Source organism: Anopheles coluzzii, chromosome 3, assembly GCF_943734685.1.
Source record: "Anopheles coluzzii chromosome 3, AcolN3, whole genome shotgun sequence".
NCBI classification, from domain to species: Eukaryota; Metazoa; Arthropoda; class Insecta; order Diptera; family Culicidae; genus Anopheles; species Anopheles coluzzii.
In genome coordinates, this window is record NC_064671.1 from 79,048,237 (window position 1) to 79,075,355 (window position 27,119).

The window sequence follows — 27,119 nt, forward strand, 5'->3', positions numbered from 1 at the left end:
TCTCGCTCGACAGTGTCATCGATGTGGAACGTGAGGGTGTTTTTTGGTTTGTTTGCTGTACCGACATAGAACCAGTTCCGGTCATTTAGAGGGATTCTTTTGGATGAATGTGCTGATGAACTGTTCGGATAGCAATCGTCGACAGTTGTTAGTGTAGCCACGTGTTTATAGGGGATCGTTATCGGCTTGAATGATATTATCAAGCGTGAATTAAAAGATCATTTGGAAACTTCCTGAAACTATTAATCTAGTAAGTATTGTTTTTTTGTATGATTTACAGGTGTCAAGGTACAAGACCGCACGATGCTCTAGATTCCAATGTCTGTAAAGCACAGAACCGTTCTACCGAAGGCAAACACGTGGAAGACGTTGTAACCGATACCGGGGCACGTAGCTCGAAACTAATGACATTTATGTCGGCCAGGTCTCAGGTATGTATCTCCACAAAGGCTGGAAAAAGAAGTCATAGTAGTGCTTCGCTCGCGTTCGCTCATAATTGAGGATACTACTAACATTATCCGCTAACTAATTCGTGTGAAAAGACACCGTAGACGCCCGCGTAGACGGACCATGAACCGAAGACGCAATGCTTCAGGTGCATTGGAAGTGCAGTGGTGAAGGTGGTGTTTTGGAAAGGTTAAAGTCTTTCTTCATAAGTCATGGTGGTATTCTTGGCTCTTAAGGGGGGTAAAATATGATTATAAAGTTATTGTTAAAGTTTATGTTTTGTATAACGACATCAAAGTCTTGAATGAATATCGACCTGTCTGAAACCCGTTCGGATTGATTGTTTTAGCCTCGGACCAGTTTTTGCATCTTACCCACCCAAGGGCGACACTTTGGCATTGCCGTTACGCAATGCGCTACGATATTGCGGTAATATACACCTTGAATGAAAAAGGAACCCGACCCCAACCGGGCACAGCGGAAGAGGGTGGCGGTAGTAGCAGACGATCGTCGTCGTCGGCCAAACCCGGTTTTCCAACAGCACGTGTTGGTGAAACTTTCGTTTTCCTCCGTGCAAACCACACCAACCTGCTGCTGTTGCTGCTGAGGAAGAAATGCACTCTCGTGTTGGAGGAAGAGCAATGGCATTGGTGCGAAGGTGCAACAGCGAAGACCCGCAACTGACTTGAGGCCTCAGAAGTCTGTTGTACTTTGCCGCCCTGCAACTGACGGTAAAGCGCCTACAATGTAGGTGGATTGAAGCTTTGACATGCTTTTTCCCTCCCTAGAGAACTATAGAACCGTGACTCGTCTTGCGTCTTGCACGATTCGATTCTACTCATTGCATCATCCTTGTTGTTGGTAGGCAAGTGACGCATCAGCACCACATTATTCTTTGTGTGATCGCCACCGTTTTTGAAGCCCTTTTCTCACAATTGTGCACATTGGCCGCATACTGCGCGCACCTCCAAACAGTCCAGCGCGCTCTCAATTTCCCCGGGATGACGGGGGGTTGTTTGATTTATGATAACGGCAACACACCGCACCCGCTGCCTACAATGGTTTGATGCCAATGGGCGTTCGATGAAGTGTCGAGCGTGTGCGGTTTGGCGTTATCAAGTGGTGCCTGTGTTTACTGTTGCAGCAGCAGCACGTTCTTTGCGGCTTGTCAGGTCGCGATGAAGGAGTGGGTTAATTTCATGGTTCATGGGCCTTTGTGGGCTTTTTTAGATCGCGGTGAGAGTTTTAAATGTGCGCAGTTTTGGCTCGATCTTAGGTGCGCGATAGGAACATGATCTATATGCTCTTTACTTTTGTGAGAAAGGATTGCTCAGAAAAGTTCATCGGGATTTCTAGTCGAAGGTTTGAAACATTAAAAAAAGAATTAATAATGGTAAGGTTTTTTACTTCTGATGTTATCAGATTTCGTTTGATGTAGCTATTTGTGATCCTCAAATGTACCTGTTATGAACTCAGAATTTCTTGAGATCAAATTTGGGATGAATCCAAATGCTTTCAGATCTATGTATATTACACGTTCGTATTATGTAAAAGATCAACATGTACATATTTTGATAAGGGTAATCTTGGTTGATATTTGATGGCCAGCCCAACTCTATGAAACGATTAAAAAATGGAAAGGATACAACGGGAGCCTATGGTCCTATGGTTTATCTGATAGATGCGTCAGCTCCTACAATGCTGGTTAGAATCGATTCCCATCTGGACCGTCCTTCCGTAGCAAGAGCTATCTATTCGAATGAGTGTGACCAATAAGCCACGAAAGGATTTAGATTGAATTTGGATTCACAGATAAATGATTCAATTTGAACTACCTATAGCAAACTTTGCTTACACATTTAATTGAATTATGTTAAAATTGTAGTGAACTTCAAGAAGGGTTTTTAAAATCCAATACAAACTAATTACCATAACTCAGAAAATACAAATTTCGAGAAAGTGCTCATGTCCATACTCGACTTCGACTGCTGTGCAAAGGGGGAAGTCAAAAAGGCAGATACATTTCGCCGAGTTACGCGAATTTGCAATGTTGACAGTTCCTTTATCAAATCAGTACAATTTTCTCCTACAATTGTTGAATGCAAAATAAATTGTATTTTCGTTGAATGTTTGAAATCGTCAAAAAGACAGACATAATTTAATTTTCTTAACATTTTGTATGAAATAAGTAATAAGTACTTAAAATTCTCCTTCTCCTTTAGAACACTGCAAACACAATGTAATCAACAAGTAGCCTTTATAAACTATATTTTTCCTCAAAAACATAATAATCGTCTTATGCGAATGTATCCGGAACGCATTATTCGCGTAACTCGGGGAAAGACTGTATTATAAGAAAAGTTTTATGTCTTTGACAATTTTTACGAAGTTGAAAAGTGCTTCAAAATTCAAATTTTGACTATTCTATTCAGGTTGATGTATATGTACTGTAATGTAAAACTACTTGGATACTTGGATTTGCGAAATGCGCTATCGCACTCGCTTCTACAGTTCATACACTCAAGCGATATCTCATGCTTGACACACTCATATCACTTGACAAAATACATATTATTTTGTATAAATCAATAAATAAAAACAAAAATATTGCCTACATAAAATACTTTAGAAATCACAAAAAAAACATAAATCAGCATTTTGCACACCTTTTAACGGCAATTTTAAATTCCACCGCTTGCCAGTTTCATCCCGTCAAAAACTGTCAGCCAAATGCTGTCAGTACAAATGAGAGTGGCAACCCCTGCCCCGCGTTGACAGCGGTTTATTTACATACAAATGCCAACGCGAAACAACACGCTGCAGTGTCGGGTGCTCGGGTGTGTGTGTGTGCGTGGTGTCGTCGGCTTGAACTAAATTATACCTTTTCGGGCGGCGGTACAATTCGACGATAGAAATCGGACACCGCGGTCGCAACAGAAACGGCCTTGAACGGGCAACATTTCCTAGACAGTGCGCTCTCTGTGTTCCTGTTTCTTTCTGTTTATGTGTGTGTGCGTCTTTTGTGGCAACTTGCCGTGTGATAAATTGATTAATTGCTTGTCCGGCTTGAGGCAACGCGAGAGAGAACACTAAAGGGCGTCGCGGGAGTTGCGATTGGGAAAGGAAGTATCACCGCCAGCACCCTGTTCTGCTACATCCCCCCACAGCCTACCCGTATCATCCCCCCCTCAACGAGAGTGACTTTCATCTTTACCATCATCAAATATTGACTGCCGCGCGGGACACGGCGGGGGCATGATTTGCCAAACAACAAAGGGAGTAGATTCCAATTCCAGCAAATCACGATGATGATGATGATGACCGCTAGCTAACGCCCGACGGTCGGTACGTTTGCGATAGTGGGAACAGTACGTATCGCGGTCTCAGGGTGTGTACACAGACGCGGATCCGTGTGCCCTCGGAAACATCAAACCTCCTCTTTGTTGGTGGCACGCGCAAGACGCGGCCGTATCGACAGCCGAACAGGTGCACACCAGCAACGGGGAGCGGGTGAGAGAAACACTGAAAGGAACACCGCTCTCGGACGACACCGTACGGCGGCAGAACGAAGGAGGCGGCGGAGGAAGCGACCCAAAGGCAACGTCACCAGCCTACTACTGCTGCCCGCGCGGGTTTTAGAAGGTGTCCGCTCTAACGAACCAGTTTTTTTTGGCTTGCTGCGTTGAATCGGCTAGCCGAAATTTGCCACCCAAACGGACGGCCCCCGATCCGCGACGGTATTCGGTTTCGGCATTCATTCCAACGCGACGGTTAACGGCGAGCGGGTGCGTGTGCTTGCGCGCCGTACTGCAACTGGTGGTGAACTTGAACGGACCGAACGGAGAGAGAGAGAGAAGCACCTAATAGAGGACAAGAATTGGAATTTTGCGTCCCGAATCCCGAATAATAATAATAACACGATGGCAAACATGAAGGCTGCCCTTGCCATCGCGCTGGTGTTCGTCGGCTGCTGCAGCAACGTGGTGTTTCTCGAGCTGCTGGTTAAGTAAGTTGATGCGGTGTCGTGTATTAGTAAGAGAAGAAAAAACAAAAAAAAAATATAAATTATGTAACCGCGAATGAACGATCGCGTAAAGTTTGTGCGGTGTCATCATCATCATCCTCTTCGCCACCCCAACGCTCGAGTGTGATAAGCGAAGATGGCAAAGGGAGGAAAACCGTGTATCGTTCGCAGTGTGGTTGACACATATGTGTGTGTGTGTTTTGGTGTGCCAGTGGGTGGTGTATCAGCTGTTTCATATACTCAACGCGCTCTTTGATCGTTCCCTTTTTTGTTGTTATTATCAGCAATTCGCGCAATCTTGTCCTCGGTCCTACCAAACTGCCAGCAGCGCCAGAGCGATAAGGGAGAAGAGCGGTTGCGGGAGCGTGCGAAAGATAATGCGGCAATTTTTTGCCGGCACATGTGCTCTTGTGCCCTTCGGAACGAAACAACCTTGCCCAAAGTGTGTGGTGCCGTTTATTTATAAACACAAAACTATTGTGCCCCCTGAATCCATCTGTTTGTAATGGTATTTTTAAATCCCCCTTACATCGATGAGAATGGCAACTGACGTCATCAAGCTGTTTTGCTTCCTGCATTAGGAAAATGCTTTAAAAAAAGAGGGATAAATAACAACGTTTGGTGAAACATTTATTTTTAATCAGAAATATTCAACAAACTTCACAGGAGCTGGCACTCTTCGATACAAAAAGGCATAGCCATCCATCCAGTACGTTTGGTACCAAAGCGATATCAAATAATGATGATATGGCAATCAAATGCGCCACATCGTACCCATCTCAGCAAGCCATGGGGTTTGAGTGCATTGCTGCAATTGTGCACCTTTCGCCCTGTCTCTCTTTCTCTCTCTCTCTATCTGGCGCGTGAAACGTGCGCACCAATCATTAGCGCATCAGCAACGTCACAATATCGCAACTGTCGTTTACGCGCGCGTGCAGTTGTGTGCGTGTTGCTACTATAGTAACCAGCCTTATCAAACAGAAAAATCATTGTCGCCGTTTTTTGTATGCCCTCTTTTAATGCACTCATGCGAGCCAAAGTAGTAAAACCGTTTAATGTGAACATGTGCGTTGCACAATTTTTAATTAGTTACATGTTTCTTACTTTAAAAATAAAGTATAAAAAATGGAGTTATACATTTGCTCTAGGGAATGGCAGTTGAATTGTGGGACGTTTTAGAACTTCATTTGGCTGGCGATACACTTTTTATATTACTTAAGCACATTAAATGAAACCAATTTTCGGTTTTGGAATTCTTACTCTTATTAACTTACAGGGTTTTCCCCAATCAATTTCGAATGTAACCATTGTTTTTCACCACGTGCAAGAAGTTATTCCTCATCACTCTGATTTTTCATTTTAATCATAATTTTTTTTTAATTTTCTTCAGCATGATTTTCAACTCTTCAAAGGTCTGTTACCATCGTCTTTTCACCAGGGGTTTGAAGTAGTGATGGGAAAAATGAAGTTTTAGTCGGAATCGTATCCGGAATCGACTCTGGAATTGGAATCGGTTCCCGAATCGAAATCGGCTGTTGAATCGGAATTGACTCCTAAATTAGAATCGGCCTCCAAACGGAGTCAGTTTCGGCATCGCCATAAAAATAGGCGTTTGGGTCCAATCATACTACTTATTGATAACCGCACAAAATCAAAATTTACTTGTAAAAGATCCATCTCATGGAGATTCCCGGACTGATTTCGCTTCTAAAACTTATTTTTTCAATTCAAGAACTAATTCACATTCCGGAGCTAACTCTAATTCTGGAGTCATTATGCCTTAAAGGAATCGGCTCCGGAATTGATTCCGAACACGGAATCGGAATCGGGTAGGTCCGATTCCAAGCTCCTACCACTAGTTTGAAGCAGCATCTCATCATGATTTGTACAACATTTTCAAAATTAATACAGGGTTTTGCAAGTCACTTTCTAATGTGCTCATAATTATTCACCGCTTCCAAGATATTTTATTACAACAACTGTCAAATGATGTGTTTGCTTCAAAATGAAATTTTAGTTTTTACACATTATTTTCAACACATAACAAAGAACTGTCAAACACAATCCAACTTGAGTCGTGTTGAAAACCTTGATGCTTATGCGGCGAATAACAATGTTTACATTTGAACGTGACTTGAAAACCCCTGTATCACCTCCTCCAAGGTGTCAAATTTTGTATTTTCATCAAGGATAATGTATTTAGAAGGTTGATTTTTATCGCTTTTGCTGGGCGACATTGTGGGGGACATCTGTCACTCTCTGCATACAAATTTCATCACCCCGCACCACCCCTCCCCGATTTTTATACTGGAGCCCCCGGAAGAGAAATGTCAAGTCGAGAAATGTCATTTTGCTCTGAACAACTTCACCTTGTCATTTATAACACCTTGATTTTCATCACAATTAAATTTCAGTTAATACACATGATTTTCAACCAACCACAAGGAACTGTCAAACTCAGTCCAGCTTGAGACGTGTTGAACATCATGTGGAGGAATTGAAACATTATTTGGAAGCAAATACAATATTTCACAACTGTTGGAAAACATCTTGCAAGCAATGGAAATTGTTGGTAGACGTTGGAAATTGACTCGGAAAAACCAGTATTTGTTATGAACATGTTGTTTATATCTTGATGAGCTGTGGCTTCAACTTCCACGGTGAAAAAAACGATGGCTATAAACCGTTGAAGTGTTGAAATTCATGCTGAAGAATATGCAAATGAAATATCATATTGATGTCGATTAACATATTGCAAGTGGTGAAAAACAATGTTTACATTGGAAAGTGTCTTGAAACCCCCTGTATCGCGTAATGAATGAGCAAATATTAAAAAAATATATATTTTTATTTGATAAAGCTGTGGGTTAAGGTTTGATGGCAACAGATGTGTCTACACAACGAAGATGAAACCCTTGCGAAAAAGAGCAATGACTAGTCGAGTTTTGGTTTACTTCTTTTTAAATTATTGATTCTCATGTATGTTTGCTCTGTCATTTAGGTTTTTTTATGAATTAATGTCGAAAAACAGGTTATCTGAGACGTCTAGACATTAATGAGTTATCCCTTATCATATAAGATAAGGTTTTCTATTTTAGTGCCTATGATTACCTGCATTACATGGTTAAAATACTTCACAAATATGTCTGTTTAACAAACATTGAATCCTGCTGAAAAGATAAAACATTGATAGCATGATTTATCGATGTAATTTTAGATGAAACGAAAAAATTCTTGCAACATACATTAACTGTTGTCTGTTCTTCTCTCCCTCGACAGAATCGATCCCGGTTCGGGCAATCTGATCACCTTCCTGCAGTTTCTGTTCATCGCGATCGAAGGATTCCTGTTCACCTCCAAGTGTGGCACGGTGCGGCCCCGCATCGGGCTGAAGGACTACACCATCCTGGTGGTGATGTTCTTTGTCGCGAGCGTGTGCAACAACTATGCGTTCGACTTTAACATTCCCATGCCGCTGCACATGATCTTCCGGGCCGGGTCGCTGATCGCGAACATGGTGATGGGCATACTGATCCTGAAGAAGCGGTACGACTTCTCCAAGTATCTGTCCGTCGGCATGATCACGCTCGGCATCGTGATCTGCACGATCGTGTCCGGCACGAAGGTGGAAAGCACCCAGGTGCTGAAGAACGCGGCGGACGAGGATCCGATGTCGGTGTTCTTCTGGTGGACGCTCGGCATAGCGCTGCTCACGCTCGCGCTGTTCGTGTCCGCACGGATGGGCCTGTACCAGGAGGTGCTGTACAAGCGGTACGGCAAGCACCCGAAGGAGGCCCTGTTCTACACCCACCTGCTGCCGCTGCCCTTCTTTGCGCTGCTGGCGGGCAACATCTGGGAGCACGTGCAGCTCGCCAATGCCAGCCCGCTGCAGACGATCCCGGCCCTGGGCGTGTCACTGCCCATCACCTGGCTGTACCTGCTGGGCAACGTACTGACGCAGTACGTGTGCATCAGCTCCGTGTACGTGCTGACGACCGAATGCTCCTCGCTGACGGTGACGCTGGTCGTGACGCTGCGCAAGTTCGTGTCGCTGCTGTTTTCGATCGTGTACTTTAGCAACCCGTTCACCGTGCAGCACTGGATCGGTACGATACTGGTGTTCGTTGGTACGATCATCTTCACCGAGGTGGTCGGAAAGGTGCGGTCCGCCTTGGCTCCTGCCGAGGAGAAGAAAAAGGTTAAATAAGGCGAAAAGGGTACGCTTAATGCTCAAAGTGAGAGGCTGATAATGGTGCGGGCCAATGGAAGCATCAGGATAATTAAGGAGATAGTGAGAGTGAGAATGGAAAACAAACACAGGTTACTCTATAATTGAAGAAATAAGGACAATATGATGTCGTGTCGGAGGGTCGGTTTAGAAATTACGTTTTTTTGTTCGAATAGCTTAGCCTACCTTTTTACCTTACTGAATTGTGGATATTTTTGAACAACGATACAAGCACAGGCTAAACAGTTTTTGGTCCCATTTTTTAGAATGATACTTGGAATATCGCGTACCTCGTGGTGTAGCTAATAGTTTGGAGGGGTTAAACTCACGTTTCCGAGGCAGCAGTGTCGAAAGCAATTTGTACGATTGTAGTATTGTATCCTAGCTGTAACATATAGCGTCCCAATGATGGCGATGATGATGATTAGCTGTAAAGCGAAAAGGAAATGGTTCGAAAATCAAAGCCGTTGCATCGTGTGTTGATGTGCGTGCAATACACGAAAGCATGATTGATGGCGCACGGTGGATTGCTTTTTTGGAATAAAGAGATGAATCATACGATGCCTCTGTGCCATTTAAAATTTCACCGAGAATGATCTAAATGCCACTTTGAGACGGCAATGCAGTGCATATTCAAATTTTTAAACACCTTTGTGGTATGTTTTTCACCGGGAAGCGACACCGTTTTGCCGTGCTGTCAGTACTTGTGATGGGTAAATACCATTTTTCCGGAGTCGTATCCGACTCCGGTATCCATCATCGGAAGGTGAAGTGAGAGTATCGAACTTGACGTCGGAATCGTTCGAATCTCACAGGGCTCTGAGGCAAGTCGTTATCATTCGGAGCACGGGGCTAGATAACGACATCCGTGGCACGATCCTCTACCGGTCTCTTCAGTTCCTTGGCTTCGCGGATGACATCGACATCATCAGCAGGATAACAGCGAAGGTGTATGAGACGTACACCCGACTCAAACGCGAAGCAGTAAGAATTGGATTGAGAATCACTGCGACGAAGACGAAGTACCTGCTTGCCGGAGACTCAGACTATCTGAGAAGCAGTGTATTACAGGGTTTCCCACGATTTATTGGTCAGTTCCCATGATTTTTTGGTGCGTTCCCACGATTTTTGATCGTATCCTATAGATTTTTGGTTCGTTCCCATAATTTATTGGTATTTTTCGATTGGATATCAAAATAATTGGACCAAAAAATTCTGGGAAAAGGCCAACAAATCGTGGGAACGCACCAAAAAAATATAAGAACCCACCAAAAACTGATGGGAACCAATTAATAATTCGTAGCTGGACATTGCTATCATGGGAAGGTCGTTATTTCGGACAACGACATCAGCAACGACATCCGGAGACGCATTGTGCAGGGGAGACGTGCATACTATGGGCTTCACCGAAAACTGATATCCATAAGACTTCGAGCCAGCCCGAAATACGAGATATGTCGCACATTGATGGACACGAGTCCTGGACCATCCGAGCGGAGGATGCAAACGCTCTGGGCGTGTTTGAGTGACGCATCCTCCGGACCATCTTTGGCGGGGTGTTCGAACAGGGAGCGTGGAAGAGAAGATTGAACCACGAGCTGGATGAGCTGTACGGCAAACGAAGCATCCGGACAGTGGCGAAGGCTGACAGGATACAATAGTCGAGGCATGTCATGAGGCTGCCGGACTCATGCCCCACGAAGAAGGTGCTCCAGTTCGGCATAAGGTATAGGAGAGCACAGCGAACTCGAAGGCTGTACCAGGTGAAGCAAGATCTGTGGGAAATCGGGTGTTTACATGGATGGGAGGCTGCTGTCAGGGACTGAGCATCCTGGAGAATGATTGTTGACCGGGCCATGTCACACCGACGTGCTCTATCGTGAGCAGACCAATAAGAGAGAGAGAGAGAGAGAGAGAGAGAGAGAGAGAGAGAGAGAGAGATAGAGATAGAGAGAGAGAGAGAGAGAGAGAGAGAGAGAGACCCATCGGAGTTGGACTCAAAGTTGCTTCAGATTGGTTTAGTAGTGGGATTTAAACTCCGCACTCATCGACTCCGTATCCGGATCAATTTAAAGCAATTCGGATCAGTTCGGATCCGTTTTCGATTTGGTCTGGAATTCGATTCGATTCGGTTTTTTTTCCAGTTCGGTCTCCGAAAACGTTCGAATAAGTCTAGTCGAGTCCGGGCGAGCAGTTTCGGATGGCAGTGCAAAGGCTATTTAAATTTTGAAGGAAAAAAGGTAAATATTAGTACAAGAAAGAAATATTTGAAACAGAAAGATAATTTTTATACTGCATCGTACATATTCGATGCCATACTTGAAAGTCAATCAACTATAAATGAACTCCCGAAATTTCTAAACGCTAATGAACAGACATTTTGGGAATTAGAGACGCATTCCGACCCATCCGGACTCATCCGAACTCACCCGGACTGATCCGGACTCGTCCTGACTCATCCAGATTGCTTCGAACTGATCCGGACTTATCCGGTGTCGAATCCGGTTATGATCCGGAGTCGGAGTCATATTTTGCGCACCGGAGTCGTAGTTGATCCATGACTCCGCTCCGGATTACCCATCACTAGTATGTACATGCTGTCAGTGTGTCGCAGCTGTCATCAAACAGGCCAAACAGTTTGTTTATGTTGTGATCGGCCACTCTACTCTGGGCAGCAGCAGCAGCAAGCTTGCTTTCGCGGCGTACGTTCGTGTGTACTGGGAAGGAAAATCCCCACTGGAAAATTTGTACAAAAAAAAGTGAATCGCACAGTGCAGCATGTCGAAACGCAAAGCGAGCTACGTGGTGGAGGAAGATAACTATCTGGACGATTTGGTGCGCGACAAGCAGAACAATCAACCCTCCACCAGCAAGCACACGCTCGATTCCGACGAAGAAGACGACAGCGGTGATGATGCACCGTAAGTGTGACAGGATGGCCAACGGGAATTTGCATAATTATTATCGATTTTTGCTTTGTCCTCCCCCATAGATACAACGTGCTGGACGATAATGAGATCCAGGGCGAGGAGGATGGGATGGCCCGCATCGATGGCGAGACCAAGTTCACGCCGTTCAACATGAAGGAGGAGATGGAGGAGGGCCACTTCGATGCGGACGGGCACTATCTGTGGAAGAAGCAGGTCGAGGTGAAGGACCACTGGCTGGACAACATCGACTGGGTGAAGCTGAAGAACGACCCGAACTACAAGGAGCGCCCGGACAAGGGCGAAGAGCAGCGCGGGCTGGCCGATAGCGATTCGGACGATGAGGATGGTGAGGCGGCGGCGGCCAGTGGAAAGTTCGATGACATTGCCACGTACCAGCAGATGCTGGAGCTGATGGAGCCGCGGGAAACGGTCAAACGGGCGCTGCAGCGGTTGGGCAAGGGTACGGCCAAGCTGACGACGGCCCAGCGCTGGAAGCTGAAGAAGGCGGGCAAGTCGCCGGACGAGTCGAGCGCCAAGATCACGAAGCTGACCGAACTGTCGAACGACATACTGACCAACAACGGCAACATGGATGTGTACGAGGAAACGTTCGAGATGATCAAGCGGAAGGTGACGGAGGCAGAAAAGCGAAAGGCAGCTGCGGCAGCCGGCCCCGGGGAAGAGCTGGACATGTACGCGGATGATTTCGGCAGTCGCGAACAGAGCAAACTCGGTGCGGGCGGTGATGGCAAGGAGGCGATCGCCCAAGGGTCGAACAGTTCCACCGAGAAGAAGGAGGAAGAGGAGGAGGAGGAAAAAGACAAACCGTTGATGTGGGAGTACAAGGAGCAACAGGAGGCGGAAACGATACACGGCCCGTACACGACGGAACAGATGCAAAAGTTTGCCGAGGAGGGCCGGTTCACCGGTGGAGCGTTCGTGCGGAAGGTTGAGGATGAGGATGGGCGGTTCTACTCGGCCGCGCGGATCGATTTCGAGCTGTACCTGTAGGACGGTGGTAGGGGGGGGGGAGGGGTTTTGGGTACGTACAAAGCCACAAAACTACGCTTAAGCGCTTCTAACATCTTCTTAATAAAGTCACACACTCACACACATTTTTACATCCCATTTTTGTCAACCATAAACCCGTTCAATCCGTGAGTTCAATTGAAACCGGCATGTTGAAATAGAGTTTTAAATTAATTAATCCAAACGGATGAATTCAAACGAATGTGAAATAATGTATTGTTAAATTACTCGGTTCTAGATTGTTTTAGAATCTTTCCAAAACGAATTGATAACATCTTACATTTATTTGAATGTTTCCGTGATAAAAACTACACAAATTTGCCAATTAAATCGTGTTAAATTATAAATTGATCTAAAATTCAGCAAAAACCTAAAACCAAACCAAAACCCATACTGATCCTGCCACCAATATGTTGCCAATAACGATTTAAGAACTGCACACAACCAATACTGCTTATACCGGTCGTAGAATCGATCATGTACCCATACCGGTCCTAGATTCGATCATGAACCCATATCGGCCGTGGAATCTGCCATGAACCCATACCGGTCCCGGAATCTATCTTGAACCCATATCGGTCCAGGAACTGATCTTAAACCCATATCGGTCCTGGAACCTGTCATGAACCCATATCGGTCCTGGAACCCACACTGAACCCATATCGGTCATGGAACTGATCTTGAATCCATGCCGGTCCTCGAACCTGTCATGAACCCATACCGGTTCTGGAACCTGTCATGAATCCATATCGGTCCTGGAACTGATCTTTAACCAGTCCTAGACCAGTCCTATCTATACCAGTCGTAGAATCGATAATGAACCCATACCGGTCCTGGAACTGATCTTGAGCCTATATCGGTTCTGGAACCTATCATGAATCCATACCGGTCCTGGAATCCACTATGATCCCATACCGGTCCTGGAATCTGTCATGAACCCATATTGGTCCAGGAACTGGTATTGAACCCATACCGGTCCTGGAACTGAATCTATATCGGTTCTGGAACCTATCATGAACCCATACCGGTTCTGGAACCCACCATGAACCTATATCTGTCCAGGAACTGATCTTGAACCCATATCGGTCCTGGAATCTGTCATGAACCCATATCGGTCCTGGAACCCACACTGAACCCATATCGGTCATGGAACTGATCTTGAATCCATACCGGTCCTCGAACCTGTCATGAACCCATACCGGTTCTGGAACCTGTCATGAATCCATATCGGTCCTGGAACTGATCTTTAACCAGTCCTAGACCAGTCCTATCTATACCAGTCGTAGAATCGATAATGAAGCCATACCGGTCCTGGAACTGATCTTGAGCCTATATCGGTTCTGGAATCTATCATAAACCCATACCGGTCCTGGAATCCACTATGAACCCATACCGGTCCTGGAACCTGTCATGAACCCATATTGGTCCAGGAACTGGTCTTGAACCCATACCGGCCCTCGAACCTGTCATGAACCCATATCGGTCCAGGAACTGATCTTGAATCCTTACCGGTCCTGGAACTGAACCTATATCGGTTCTGGAACCTATCATGAACCTATACCGGTTCTGGAACCCACCATGAACCTATATCTGTCCAGGAACTGATCTTGAACCCATATCGGTCCTGGAACCTATCATGAACCCATATCGGTTCCGAAATCTATATAGAACCCATATCGGTCCCGGAATCTATCTTGAACACATACCGGTCTGGGAATCAGTTATGAACCCATATCGGTCCTGCAACCTATTATGTACTCGTACTGGCCCTGGAACCTGTGATGTACTCGTACCGGTCCGGCCCTGTAAGCGATGATGAACCCATATCGATCCAGATATAATTCCCGATTTATTTATTTATTTTTAAACAGTACCTGGATCTGTTCCAGATTCGAATTCGGAACGATACTTGATAACGGGTCTGGAACCGATGTAAATGTGCAGCGTTGGAATTAGCGTAGGAATTTGTAAAGTTATTATGAGAATTACAAAGTCGACTTAAACCAACAATGCTTCTCAGTATCATTCAACACTCGCGACATGATTTTCAACAGCTGTCAATGTGTTTGTGACAGCTGTGTCCTGTTGAAAAACATCTCACGGGCGTTGAACTATGCTGGTAACATCGGTTGAACTGACCCGGAATAAGCCTCAAGTTTGTCAAAGATATTCAACATTTCCCCAAAAACCGCATTGTGTGTGTGTCTTTTGTGTTGCTTTTCAACAAGAACCTTTATTTATATATATTTAAAAAAAGACGTTTATCAAAAACTTATCGCATTAACATCCTTTCCTATCTGTGGCTACTGTATGAAATGGGTGATGTGTTCTACTAGCTTAAATTGTAAGATTACATGCAGTCATGGGGCAGCACACTCGCGCACCACCCTTTTGCGCAGATAGCGCTATCATTCGAAACACCTGCCTGTCTCGCTAGCAGCTGGTATTACCCGTTTGCAAACTACTGCTACTATTCCCTGATACGAAATTCAGTCCTTTTCAAAAGAGTTAAATAATAAAACAAAAACATAAACACACACACACACATAGAGGATTTTAATCTTATTTGGATAGAGAGAGAGGAAAAAAAGCTTCGTGCCTGAACTGGGGAATTGGGGGATTTTTTTTAAGTTAAGAAACTAATAATAAAGCGTCACTTTCCGGTCCACGATGGGCAAGTGTAATAAAGGTGTTTTTGAGCTTCCTTTCCTGGGTTCATTTTTCTTTTGTGCGTGAGTGTGTGTGTGTGTGCAACATTCGAGTGTCTTAAGCAAAGTTTAAACAATCAGTGTCTTTTGATAGCCGTTGAGCATTCACTAGGTTGCAGTTACGTCCCCCTTTCAGTGTCCCTTTCAGCAGGGGCTTAAGCAGGGAAGATTCGACAAAGATTCAGGATACATGGGTCATGGGCGTGTGTGTGTGAGAGTGTGCGCTTGTGTATAATACTTAAAATAATCGTCATGTTCGTTCAAAAAATCTCCGTTTACACTCGTGTTGCCAACGAAATGGCCATATACATGATCCTGTGGTCACCTTTCCGATAACGAGTTGCTACATAATATGATCGCCCAGTGCACTGTTACTAATCACCTTTCCGCTACTTTTGAATTGCTTATTTCTGGGGTCTTGGTTTTGGTGCTTACCGACTAAACATGAACATGATTGTAAAAACCTACTGTTTGTAACGAATAGAGAAGAGAAAACACATAAATTACTGCAGCTGCGCTCTGAGCTCCGCCGGCCCCCATCGCTACTAATCCTAGCTTCGAGGTGCGGCGCCCACACACAAAAGAAAGGAAAGGAAAGAAAACAATTGGACAATACGCGCCCGTGTAAAAGAGAAGTGAATAGATATGTGAAGTAAGTAGCGCAAAGTACAAAATACAACGAACTAAAGAAATAAAGACACATTAAAACGTACTGGCTAGAGATTCGCGGAACGAACTGTTCGGAATGAAATCGTCCTCCTCTTCTCCCTCAAGGAGTCACACGCGCTTGAGAACTGGGCTTCAACTTCAACGCTCTTCCTCCTCCTCCTCCTCCTCATCTACAGCTTCCGGCACAGACGCTGCAGCGAGCGGCGACTCTGCCGGCTGCAGGCCATATTCGGCCGTCCGCGCTCCTCCTCTTTGGTGGGCGAGTTCGCGGCCAAATCAGCGCACACCGTGTCCGGATGATACTCGCACAGACACTTGATGCAGAACCGGAACCCACAGAACGCGCCGCTACAGATGGCATAGTCGCACTTGGAGTCACGCACACCGAGCGTATCCTCCCCGCCAGCCGGATGCATCGCGGCAGTGGACGAGCAGTCCAGGCTCTTGGTGGCCCCACTGCTGCGCAACTTCATGCGCTGTTCGTTGCACCTGCTGCTGGTGTTTGCGGGTGTTGTGCTGCTGCTGCTGCTGCTGCTACTGTTGAACAGGTTCTTGCGTACCCGTTCCGGCGATGGTTCACCATAATGGTTGTTGTTACGGTGTGTGGTGGTGATGGTATCGGTGGAAAGGTTCGACGATCGTACCGTTTCGATGGTGGAGGAATGAGTATTGTTACTGCCGCTGTGACGGTGCCCCGAAGCAGTGACTGTCTCCGGATCAGGTAACGTGTAGGACTTTTCTAGCCGTGCTCCGACCGCACTGAACCGGGCGGAGGAGCGAGATTTGCTGGACTTGGAGGCCCGCGAGAGGATGATACGGCTCGGCTGCTCGCACCGTGGACAGGGTCGCAGCTGTTCCGATTGTTTCAGATGGGATGCAATCTAAAAGGGAGAGAAAGGGGAGAAGCATTAATTTATTTTATATTCAAGACGCATTTTTTAATAATACGCAGCTCATAGTAATACAAATTTCGAGTAATTAGAACAACAGCCCTTTGTAACGAGCTTTTTAAAAAATATCCCTTTTTGATTTGAAAAATTTCCCTTTGCAACAACAGCTGTCAAACGGGGGATATTTGTCGATGTATTGGTGTTAACCGTTGATCGTTATTTCTTTACAAGATTTTGAAGCAGCGTGTAACAAAATGCACCATGCGAATTCCTTAAATTATGCTGCAAACAATGTAAATTCTTGCAAAAGGTTAAAAATGCTTAAAAAATATAATAACGACCACGCGCTGCGTAATTTACACGTCCAGAACTCAATCCATGCCCGATAAACGCACCGCCCGTTGCCGTCATTTTGAATTGCATTATCGTCGTGCTCGCAGCAAGCGTAGCATCGGTCGGTCCGCTTTATTTTTGTGCGTTGTTTGTGCCCGGTTCGTTTGTCCTGGTTCGCTTTTTCATCGTTTTGTGCAAGTTAATACTGCAAAAGGGTGCAACACTAAACAAAAACGCGCCCATGGCGAAGGCACGCGAAATGTATCTGGCGCTGTGCCTGCTGGACGCAATCGAGGATGCCAACATAGAAGCCCTGCAGCTGGTGCTGGACAAGTACGGTGCGAGCCCAAACACAATCTTCCCGGAAAAGGGCGTCGCACCGATGCATCTGGTCATTGGTGCGGACGACGAGACGTTTGCGCTGCGGGCCACCTCGCTGATGCTGCAGCGAGGCGGCAGCGCTAACCTGCCAGCGGCCGAACAGATGCTCACGCCGCTCCACGTAGCGGCCAACCTCGGACGGGTCGCAATCGTGCGGCTGCTGCTGAGGGCGGGCGGCAATGTGGAGCTGCTGGACGAGGAAGACCGTACGCCGATCCAGCACGCCATCGATGGCGATCACTTCGAGGTGGTGCAGGTCATACAGAACCACGTCTTCGAGCAAAAGATCGACCAGAAGCGCAAGCAGCTAATCAAGCAGCAGCAGCAGGAACAACAACAAACCGTTCTGTCTCCCAGCATGCGGTTCAAGAAGAGTGTGGCCGGCTTTCTGCCAGCGGTTTCCTCTACCCGGCTGCACCCAAACAGCGCACTAACCGCCCTGCAGGTGCTGGAGGAGCACAAGCTGACGCCGAACAAGTTACACTACAACTTTGACGCCACCAGCCCGTACTACGTGAACATAACGCACCGACGGAAGGATCGGTTTAAAACACTCTTCCCAACGGATGACGTTTCTGCTAATCGGGAAAACACTGCACCGACCGTTGACGATGAGTCGCTCGGGTGCGAACCAATCGCTGCCCGAGAGCGGCGGCAACAGGAAACAGCGCTCGATAGTACCGAGGAGCTAGGAAGAGAAGAGGGGTTGGTGCATGAGGTGCCGAGCAGGACCAATTTGTTCGAACTGACGGAGCGCAATTTGCGGGATTTTACATGCGACAGTGAACCGACGGGCAGGCGAAGATCGTTCATCGAGTGCTGGCGTGAGAAGATAGCGGAACTGCGGGAGCGAACCCGCATTAGCCGACGGTTGGACGACATCGATCGGATACTGAACAGCTTCTCGGAAAGCACGGTGCTGGAATCGTTTATGGACGAGGTGGAGGAAACGTTTGTAACTGCCGCGGACGGAGAGGAGGAACGGTTGAAAACGAGCGACGAAACTGTTGTTTCGGAAAGGGAAGAGTGTCCACAACAATTTCCGGAATTAATTGAACAGAATGTCCCGGAGGAAATAGTTCCTACGGCTCAACCACAATTGTAAGTTGTTGCAAAGATCATAACAAGAGTGTTTAAAATAATTGTGCATTTTTCTCTCTCTCTAGTATGGACATCGTACAAATAAGCGAAGAATACATCCACACGGACGACGAGGCGGGTGTGGTGTTTCGGGAAAAGCGAATGATTACCGCACCATCCACCATTCCCACCATTCAGGTAACATCGGAAATAGCTGAGCCGGTTTCAAACGACCCGGGAAAGGGTCCACCATCCACAGCAAGACGGAATCCGTCGCTTACAAGCCTCTCTACAGCGGTCACGTTACCTCCGCTTGATTACGACACGGACGCGCTGCGCGCCGAGCTGACCACGTTCGGTGAACCACCCGGCCCGATAACGAGTAGCACCAAAAAACTGTACTTAAGAAAGCTGGTCAAATTGCGACGCCATCCAGAACGATTGGAGAACGTAAATGGAGCCAAAGCAAACCCTCAGCCAAGTAAGATTCCATATTTCGCTTTCGCATGGAATTTAAAGGGAGCTCTAATAACGTTTCCCTTTTCCAACACACACACACTTTCCCTTCCCACACAGCTTTCTCCGTCGAGCTGGGCGCAACGGTAAGAAAGGAGGATGTGTTCGAGGCGATCCTAGACCATCAGAGTTTGGAGGACGAGATGGCTTCCGAATTCCAGTCCAGCTCCACCACCAAGGTGGCGCGCAACCTGCGCGAGGGACACCTGAAGAAGAGCTTCGTCTATCTGCTGCTCGATCCGCGCGTCAGCGAAAATCTGTCCGCCCAGCGGGACCATCTAGCGGCACACGAGCTGTGGAAGCGCTTCCTCAGCGCCGTGTTTTACGTCGGAAAGGGTAAAAGCAGCCGCCCGTACTGCCATCTGTACGATGCGATTAAGCTGCACCACCAGCGGGAGAGCGCTGGCTGCGAAAACATCCGCCGGGAGCAGACGGGTGGGGCAGGTTTTACCGTCGAGGCGGAAGAAATCATCTTCCAATGCAGCGAAGCAAGCATGGTGGTGGCGGGAGGAAATAATCTGCGCAAGCGGGGCCAGTCCGGGAAGGGGCCGGGACGCAAGCAGCAGGCAGTGGACAGTGCGAAGCTAAACCGCATCATCGACATCTGGGCCGCCGGCAAGGGTGTCGTGTGTCTGCACGTGTTCCACAACATCATGCCGGCCGAGGCGTACACGCGCGAGGCGGCCATTATCGATGCGTACGGTGTGCAGAACCTGACGAATCTGAAGCGGGGCGACTACTACGGCAAGTGTCTGTCGTGGCCGATGAAAAGGCGCAAGCAGCTCGGCATACTGCTACTGTACAAGGCGTTGCTCATACACCTGGCGGAAGGCGAAACGCAGCTGCTGCCGAACGATCTCATTTGAAAGTTGAACGGGGGGAAGTGTGATAAATAATGCCTGCCCATTTGTGATACGCATGCGCACACTGATGCTAAAACATTTACTCGATCCACCAAACGTGTTCCTTTTTATTCTTGTGTAAACCAATAAACTGTTTTAAATTATTTTTATTATTTTTTAAAAAAAAGCAACTGGCGCTATTTGATTAATGCCAAAAACAGCGAATCGCGCTGCGTTACACGCATGTTGACGCATCGGCGTGTGCGAATTGTTTAATTTCCGAAGAAGAATTACGGTGCAAGAAGCACCACCACCTCATTACTAAATCAGTGCGTTCAGTGGTAATTCAAAAAAAAAAAAAAAAAAGAAGGAAAAGCGCGCCAGAACCGAACCCGCCCAAAACCTCGCAAGCAAGACCGATTTTGGCGTCCGCGGCCCCCTTAGAGTGGTGTTGCTACCAAATGTTTCTTCTTTCACCTTCTTCTAGTGCGTGCCATACGCACTTCTCGCGCCCCCGGGGGGTTCAAAACAAATAAATTCACCCAAGCGAAACGGATCGCCGCAACCAGCAAAGAGAAGTGCGCCAAAAATCCGACGCCAAAAATCAAACGCCCAATCAGTACACCACCACCCCCCAAACAACAACAGCAACAACGGCTCCTCTGCTCAGTAAATGTAAAAAATCCTTCCCGGGGCCCGTGTGTTCCCGCCTGCTTTTGGCGGGTTCATCGGGTTCTGCCGAATCCTCTCATCCGTGCACCGCTTCTTCTCTCGCGCTGCAGCAGAAGAGCACGCAAGCGGGAAGAGTTGAGCCGAGGGGGGGAGCCGAGTGTGGGCAATTTTGTGGCGGGCTCGCACAGTAGGCGTATTTTGCCGAGACTCTTGCGAGGCGCGCAAAGAAGCGCGTCTATGTACATACAGTGTCAGCCGGCAAATGAGAAAGCACAGGGCACAGCACACGTACGTACACGCAACAAACTCCAGCACCAACCCACCGAGAAAACTACACAACCACCAAAGGGGGCGAGTAAATAATTTATGGTACACGCGTGATTGTAAATGTGATTTTCTGTTCTTTTGAGGGGGTAGAAAGAAAACCCTCCAGATCCAACAAGAAGCCCGCGACAAGACCGAGACGATTCTGGCGCGCAAATTTGCTCAACCGGCCCCGAGTGCGCTTTTCGGGAAGTGGGAATCAGATAAGGCACACATAGGCTTAGAGGGCATAGAAGGGGTGATTATGGTTCAATTTCAGAACTAGAGTTGTCGTACTTTCATTTTAAGCCTTCGCAGCGTATCTATTCGATCTCAACGGACGTAGCAGCGCGCGCCCAATTCAGCAAGAGAGAGGAATCACAGGCACTGGTCCGAACTTAGATAACCGAATTGATATCTCTTGGATAGTTTCTTCCCCCCACTACGTTCTACAAACACCTTTTACGGGTACATGTAAATATGATAGTGAGGGTCTTGAGCAACAATTTGCGGATATTATAGGATGACCAGTGTAAAGGTAAATTGAGAATGGGTTAACAACATTCAACAACAAATTAAATCTTTTGCGAACGGTTGGTCTCTAATGAGCTATCATGGGGCAATTATACATTTTTCTTATAGCCTTTCTAATCACTTTTTTGTGATCTTTTGCAATTCGTGATTCAATTTATTTGATAATTTATAATTATTATTATTACTATTACTATTACTATTATTATTATTATTATTATTATTATTATTATTATTATTATTATTATTATTATTATTATTATTCTTATTATTATTATTATTATTATTATTATTATTATTATTATTATTATTATTATTATTATTATTATTATTATTGTTTAAAAAAAGCCTTGTCAAACGCCTAAAGGTATGCAATACGACATCTTTTCAATGACTTTGTACTCCAAATAGAGCGACCTCGCCATTCTTTCGCGAATAATTAAAATATAATATCATTCGTTTCAGCAATTTTGTAAATATTACACAGAATAGACATATCAATTGAAGTAAAAGAATCATAAAAGCAAGTTTTGGATAAAAAAATAAATAATTATAATTAATAATAATAATAATGATGACAATAATAATAATATTAATAATAATAATAATAATAATAATAATATTATTATTATTATTATTATTATTATAAATTGAATAATATGTTTATTAGCAATGATAATAATAATAATAAATTGTTCGTTTACTTTTTCCAAAAATGTAAGTGTAAACTAGAAAAATTAAATTTGAATATCTCGTTGCAATAAGTATTAAAAATCTGGTTAACAAGGCTTCAAATGTGCAATTACTTAAAATTATACAATCAGCAGAACTCAAATTAAAGCGTCGTGTTTTATAAAATAGCACAGAAGTGAAGTGAATTTTTACACTTTGATACAAAGTATGGTTTAAAAAAAAGATCAATTTGAAATAAAGTATAATTTTGTAATATTTGTAATTTTACTATTATGAAAAATAAGCAAATTACCATTTGAGGGTTGAGTTTGCAAGGCATAATTAAAATTTCTGCCCAATAGATAGCACTTATAAATTGACCTCAACTGCCAAAGGATCTACCAATATGCCCTTAAACACATAAAAAATGAGTGAAGATTGCTAATCATAAAATGAGGATATCTGGTTTTAAGAGAATAAGTAAACCACTTACGAAGACCATGATTGTTATAAATTAATTAAACAAAAATATAAGTAAATAGGACGAGAAAAAAAAAGATTCTCACAAGCAGCGACATGAATAAACAGATTTAGAAACTTAATGTAAATGGTTAAATACTGAACAAAAAAGATAAATATGATCCAACAGATTTAGCTGAACCATTACCATCAGAAAGCATAATTTAAAGGTAAAGAATGAATTGCTCAACACTTACCTTCTGGTTTGTGACAAACTTGCGCATCGAGGGGCTAACCGGTGGCGACTGCGCGGCAACACTGGTCGATGCACGCGCCGCGAAGGACGACCGCCGGCGGCTCTGCTCCAGCCCGGAAACGTTCGCAAACGAACCATGCGCAAACGATGCGTTGCCCGCGCTCGCCTGACTGTTATCGAGCGAGTTGCACACCTTAAACGGTAGCCGCTTTGGCGCTGCGTTCGCGTCAGCGGCCGGAACGGGCGGCGGTACCGGAACGGCAGCAGCATCCTCCACCATTCCCAGTGTGCCTCCTGCATTGCTATCCTTGCCAAAAGTTCCGCTCAGCAGCTCGGGCAGTGCGGTGCCCAGCTGGGAACTGCCGGCGTTCAGGCTCGTCGCGAACGACCCATTCTCCCACCGACTGCCATGACAGTTTTCCTTGTGTTCCTCCTGCTGCTTGAGGAAGCGCTGCAGCCGCCTCCAGCTCTTCTTGTGATTCTGGATGATCGCTTTCCAGCCGCGGGACACGCGCACCACCTGCACCAGATCCGTATCGGCCAGGTAGTCGAGCAGCGTCTCGAGCGCGTCCGGATTGCGCATGCTCAGCTGGTGCAGTATGTTAATGTACTCGCAGCCACAGAAGCTGTACGGTTGGGCCGTTTTCAGGCGACAGTTGTGCGGTTGGGCACCGTGCAGGCGGCGCGTCGCCTTCGGCGAAACGGAGGCCCGTGCGCTGTGGCGCGAGGAAAGCGAGCGCACGCTCCGGGCAGGGCTGGATGCGCACGAGGACGCTGATCCGCCGTTCGTGCCGAGCCGTTTAAGCTTGCGGCCGGACTTGGTCACCGAGGGTGGCGTTTTCGGTAGCGGCAGCTTGCCGGGCAGGTAGGCCGCCGCCGCCTTGATCGGCGATTCCTCCAGGATGGAGTTGAGGGTCGGTGCGTAGGAAAAGTTGGACGCGTGCCGCACCAGGTAGTCGTCGGTCGCGAACGGACCATCGGCGGCCGGTGCCATCAGTTCAAGGTCGATCAGGTTCGCCTTGGACGGCGTCAGGCTGAAGTCATCCAACGAGGGTACGGTGGTGACGGTTTGCTCCAGCTGCCGCGACGGCTCGCCCAGTATCGGTGCGTCGAGCAGGGCGGCCAGATCGAGCGGTGGCAGCACGGCGTCCGCCACCGCCGGCTGGGGATGGATTTCAGCGAGCACGCGCTGCTCCTTCCGCTTTTCCGGCGTGTGCTCGAGCGCGCGGATCGCATTTTGCCGCAGCAGTGGCCGCGTTGCGTTCGGCTGCATTTTGCTCGGGCTGAAGCTTTGAAACTTGCGGAACGTTCGCTTCGCGCCGAGGGGCGGGTTGCGCCCTGCAGCCGCCCCCACCTGCAGAAACGTTGGCTGCGAGCTGGCCGTTTTCGGCGTGCTGGAGCGCATCAGATCCTCGATGCCGCGGTCCTGGTGCTTGCGGCGCTTCACGTTGAGGATGGGCGAGATGTCCTCCAGCCGGCGGCAGTCCGCATCGAGCGAGTCGTTCAGATCGCGCGGATCGTTCTCGTCCGCCGGCAGCGACACGCCGTCCCCATCGGAGTACAGTTTCTCGCGGAAGGTGGAGTGTTTGCGCTTGAGCGAGCCGCCTCGCGCTTTGTGCGGCGTGAGCTGGCTGCTCGGCTGGCTGGCGGAGCGGTTCCCGGTGCGGAGCGGCGTTTCCGGCAGCTCGAACGAGACCGACCGGGACAGCCCGGGTAGCCGTTCCGGGGTGGTCGGTGCAAGAAAGGAGGACGAGCAGCTGCCGCCGGACCCGTCGTAATCGAACGCGATCGGTCGGCGGATGCGCTTCGCCCGGTCCGTGCTTTTCGGCGTGTTTATATGAATGTTCGACAGCAGCACCATGCTGGCGGCCGTCTTGGGCGTGAGGTTGATCGCACCCGTCGGACTGCCGCCGCCCGTATCGTTCATGCTGCAGTCGTGCTCGCCGGCCTCTTCGATCGTGGCCAGCGTTACGGACGAGATGCCGTGGCGCGAGGACAGGTTAAACGTGTTGTTCGGCGTGGTGGCCTGGTAGGACGTGTAGCCACTGTCCTGGCCAAACGATTGCCCACCGTCGGGCGGCAGCCCGTCCGCTGCCGATGGTCCGAGATCTTGCACCCATTTCACCGCCGCCACCGGGGGAAAGGATGGCCGCAACGCCGACTGCTGCTGCTGCTGAACTTCTTCCATCCGACTCACGGACAGGATGCTTGCTGAAGAAAGGCGCCCTTTTTGGACAAATGCGCTTGCACCCCCCTGTGAGTGTGTGTGCTGGGAAAACGCAGCGCCCTAACGTTCCTTTTTGCCTGCTTCTTTCTTCGCTGGCCTATCTCTTTCCCTTTTCTTCTTCCACGCCAGCTGCGATGTTGTTACGCTTTCCCCGTTGCATACGAAACGTACGAATGCACACACTCACTCACACATTGCTGCACATACACCATACATACACCACACATACGCGCGCACTACACCATTTCGAACGCACACTCACACAACACAACACACGACGTACTAGGTGGTAGCGTAAAGGGACGGGAGTTAAAGCCTCTTTACGGACATTTTCGGAGAGTCTTTTACTGTTTCTGCATGTATTGCTCAAGAGTTTCACACACTAGACGAATTTCACTTGAGGAGGACACACAAATTTACGCACATTTCCATACAAAAAGGCGCGCGCGCGCGCGTACCGATACACCACAAACACTGTCCTGGAAAGATGCGCAACTCCCGTGGTTAAGCCCGCAGATGCCAAAGGGAGTTTAGCACTCTTCCCTTAGAACCCGGGCCAGCATTCTTCGCTACGCGGCAGAACCTTTTAGAGCGGCACGGACCGTGGATGTCGACCCAAAGACAAGCGGGACACCACAAATTGTGCCTTCGCTCTGCTTCCCGTTGTTTTTGCGTGTGTATGCGCGAGCGTTATGTTCAACGGCTCGAAGCAGAAAGCGGACCCAAAGTGGTGTTGGTACGGGCAGGGCGATCAGGGCCCGTACAACAAGTGCGAGTGGTTTTGACGTTCAAGCATCGCTGCATCTCGCTCATTTTCGAGGTGTGTATGTTCTCGCTCGTTGTGTCGTGCCATCTCTTTCGCGCACGTGGACGCGTAAAAAAAATCGTGGAACTGACGTGAATCAATTTTGATGAAAAATTTTTGTATGATAATCAATAGAACATGGGTGTATGGATCGAAAGTGAGAGAGAAGAGAGACAATCAAGGAAAGCGACAAAAAATTGGGATATGCGTGAATTGAGAAGAAAGAGGAGAGATTAGCCGAAAGAAAAGAGAGAGACAGAATGTTTTAGAGGGAAGAGTTAGACGTATGCATCAATCGAAAGAGAGGAAACGTATGCTTGGATCGAGAATAAGAGATGATAGAGATAGATAGATAGATAGATAGAGAGAGATAGATAGAGAGATAGAGAGAGAGAGAGAGAGAGAGAGAGAATGAGAGAGAGAGAGAATGAGAGAGAGATAATGAGAGAGAGAGAATGAGAGAGAGAGAGAGAGAGAGAGAGAGAGAGCAGCGTGAAAATGGGGCCATGCAAAACATCCGGCGGCGGGTAAGTTACAAAAATTACTTGATCTTAAGCATTCGATTAACAAGGAGTTCACCTTTCAGGAAAACTTCTTCAAACCTCTTCTTCACCTTTCAGGAAAACAAAATGAATTGCTGTGGCACAATTACGTTGATGTTTCAGGAGATGTTTTAGAAGAGAGAGGACAGGTATGTTGTGATCGTTCGGCAGTTTTTGGAATGACGGTCTAGGTGAAAAATGGTCAACGGCTTTTGGCATCAGAGCACGCCCATGCTCCCACACCCTCGTGCAGCTGATCTGCCGATCATGCAAGAACCAGGGCCAATGTTCCGTAAGTATTATTGGGTGAGCTTTGATATTGAGCTCTAGCTCCCCGTGTGGCTCTGCACGTTTTGCTGCAGATCGATGCGGAAGGTGCTCAAGCTCCTTGTTAGCGGCTGCTGTCTAAAATATACGGTAGCCTGACTTGCAGCATAGCTCGGCAACGTGATCCGGCCCCTATGGATGCTAGTATGGTACACATATTAAATGAAGGAGCCCGTGGGGTCAATGAGGGGGAGGTGGAGGTGGAATGTTGGTGTGTAGTTTATATTTTTCACCATTTCATTTTGTCC

The 27,119-nt window shown here is 47.1% G+C and overlaps 4 protein-coding genes across 4 annotated transcripts; 3 read left to right on the forward strand and 1 right to left on the reverse strand.

The window, feature by feature from the left end:
• The first annotated feature begins 3,253 nt into the window (after nucleotides 1-3,253).
• Nucleotides 3,254-9,257, forward strand: LOC120955438 (UDP-xylose and UDP-N-acetylglucosamine transporter). Its single transcript, XM_040376312.2, has 2 exons — nucleotides 3,254-4,453; nucleotides 7,751-9,257. The coding sequence occupies exons 1-2, from the start codon at nucleotides 4,368-4,370 to the stop codon at nucleotides 8,676-8,678; spliced, it is 1,014 nt and encodes a 337-aa protein (XP_040232246.2). The 5' UTR covers nucleotides 3,254-4,367; the 3' UTR covers nucleotides 8,679-9,257.
• Nucleotides 9,258-11,204: 1,947 nt separating this feature from the next.
• On the forward strand, nucleotides 11,205-15,406 carry LOC120958748 (CD2 antigen cytoplasmic tail-binding protein 2 homolog). Its single transcript, XM_040381749.2, has 2 exons — nucleotides 11,205-11,620; nucleotides 11,692-15,406. The coding sequence occupies exons 1-2, from the start codon at nucleotides 11,478-11,480 to the stop codon at nucleotides 12,638-12,640; spliced, it is 1,092 nt and encodes a 363-aa protein (XP_040237683.2). The 5' UTR covers nucleotides 11,205-11,477; the 3' UTR covers nucleotides 12,641-15,406.
• A 215-nt stretch (nucleotides 15,407-15,621) lies between these two features.
• On the reverse strand, nucleotides 15,622-26,070 carry LOC120956018 (uncharacterized). The gene is made up of 2 exons (XM_040377370.2): nucleotides 22,972-26,070; nucleotides 15,622-16,916 (listed from the first exon to the last, which is right to left on the reverse strand). The coding sequence occupies exons 1-2, from the start codon at nucleotides 25,156-25,158 to the stop codon at nucleotides 16,206-16,208; spliced, it is 2,898 nt and encodes a 965-aa protein (XP_040233304.2). The 5' UTR covers nucleotides 25,159-26,070; the 3' UTR covers nucleotides 15,622-16,205.
• LOC120956019 (uncharacterized) lies at nucleotides 16,934-21,672 on the forward strand. The gene is made up of 3 exons (XM_040377371.2): nucleotides 16,934-18,740; nucleotides 18,806-19,200; nucleotides 19,296-21,672. The coding sequence occupies exons 1-3, from the start codon at nucleotides 17,500-17,502 to the stop codon at nucleotides 20,099-20,101; spliced, it is 2,442 nt and encodes an 813-aa protein (XP_040233305.2). The 5' UTR covers nucleotides 16,934-17,499; the 3' UTR covers nucleotides 20,102-21,672.
• Nucleotides 26,071-27,119: the final 1,049 nt, after the last annotated feature.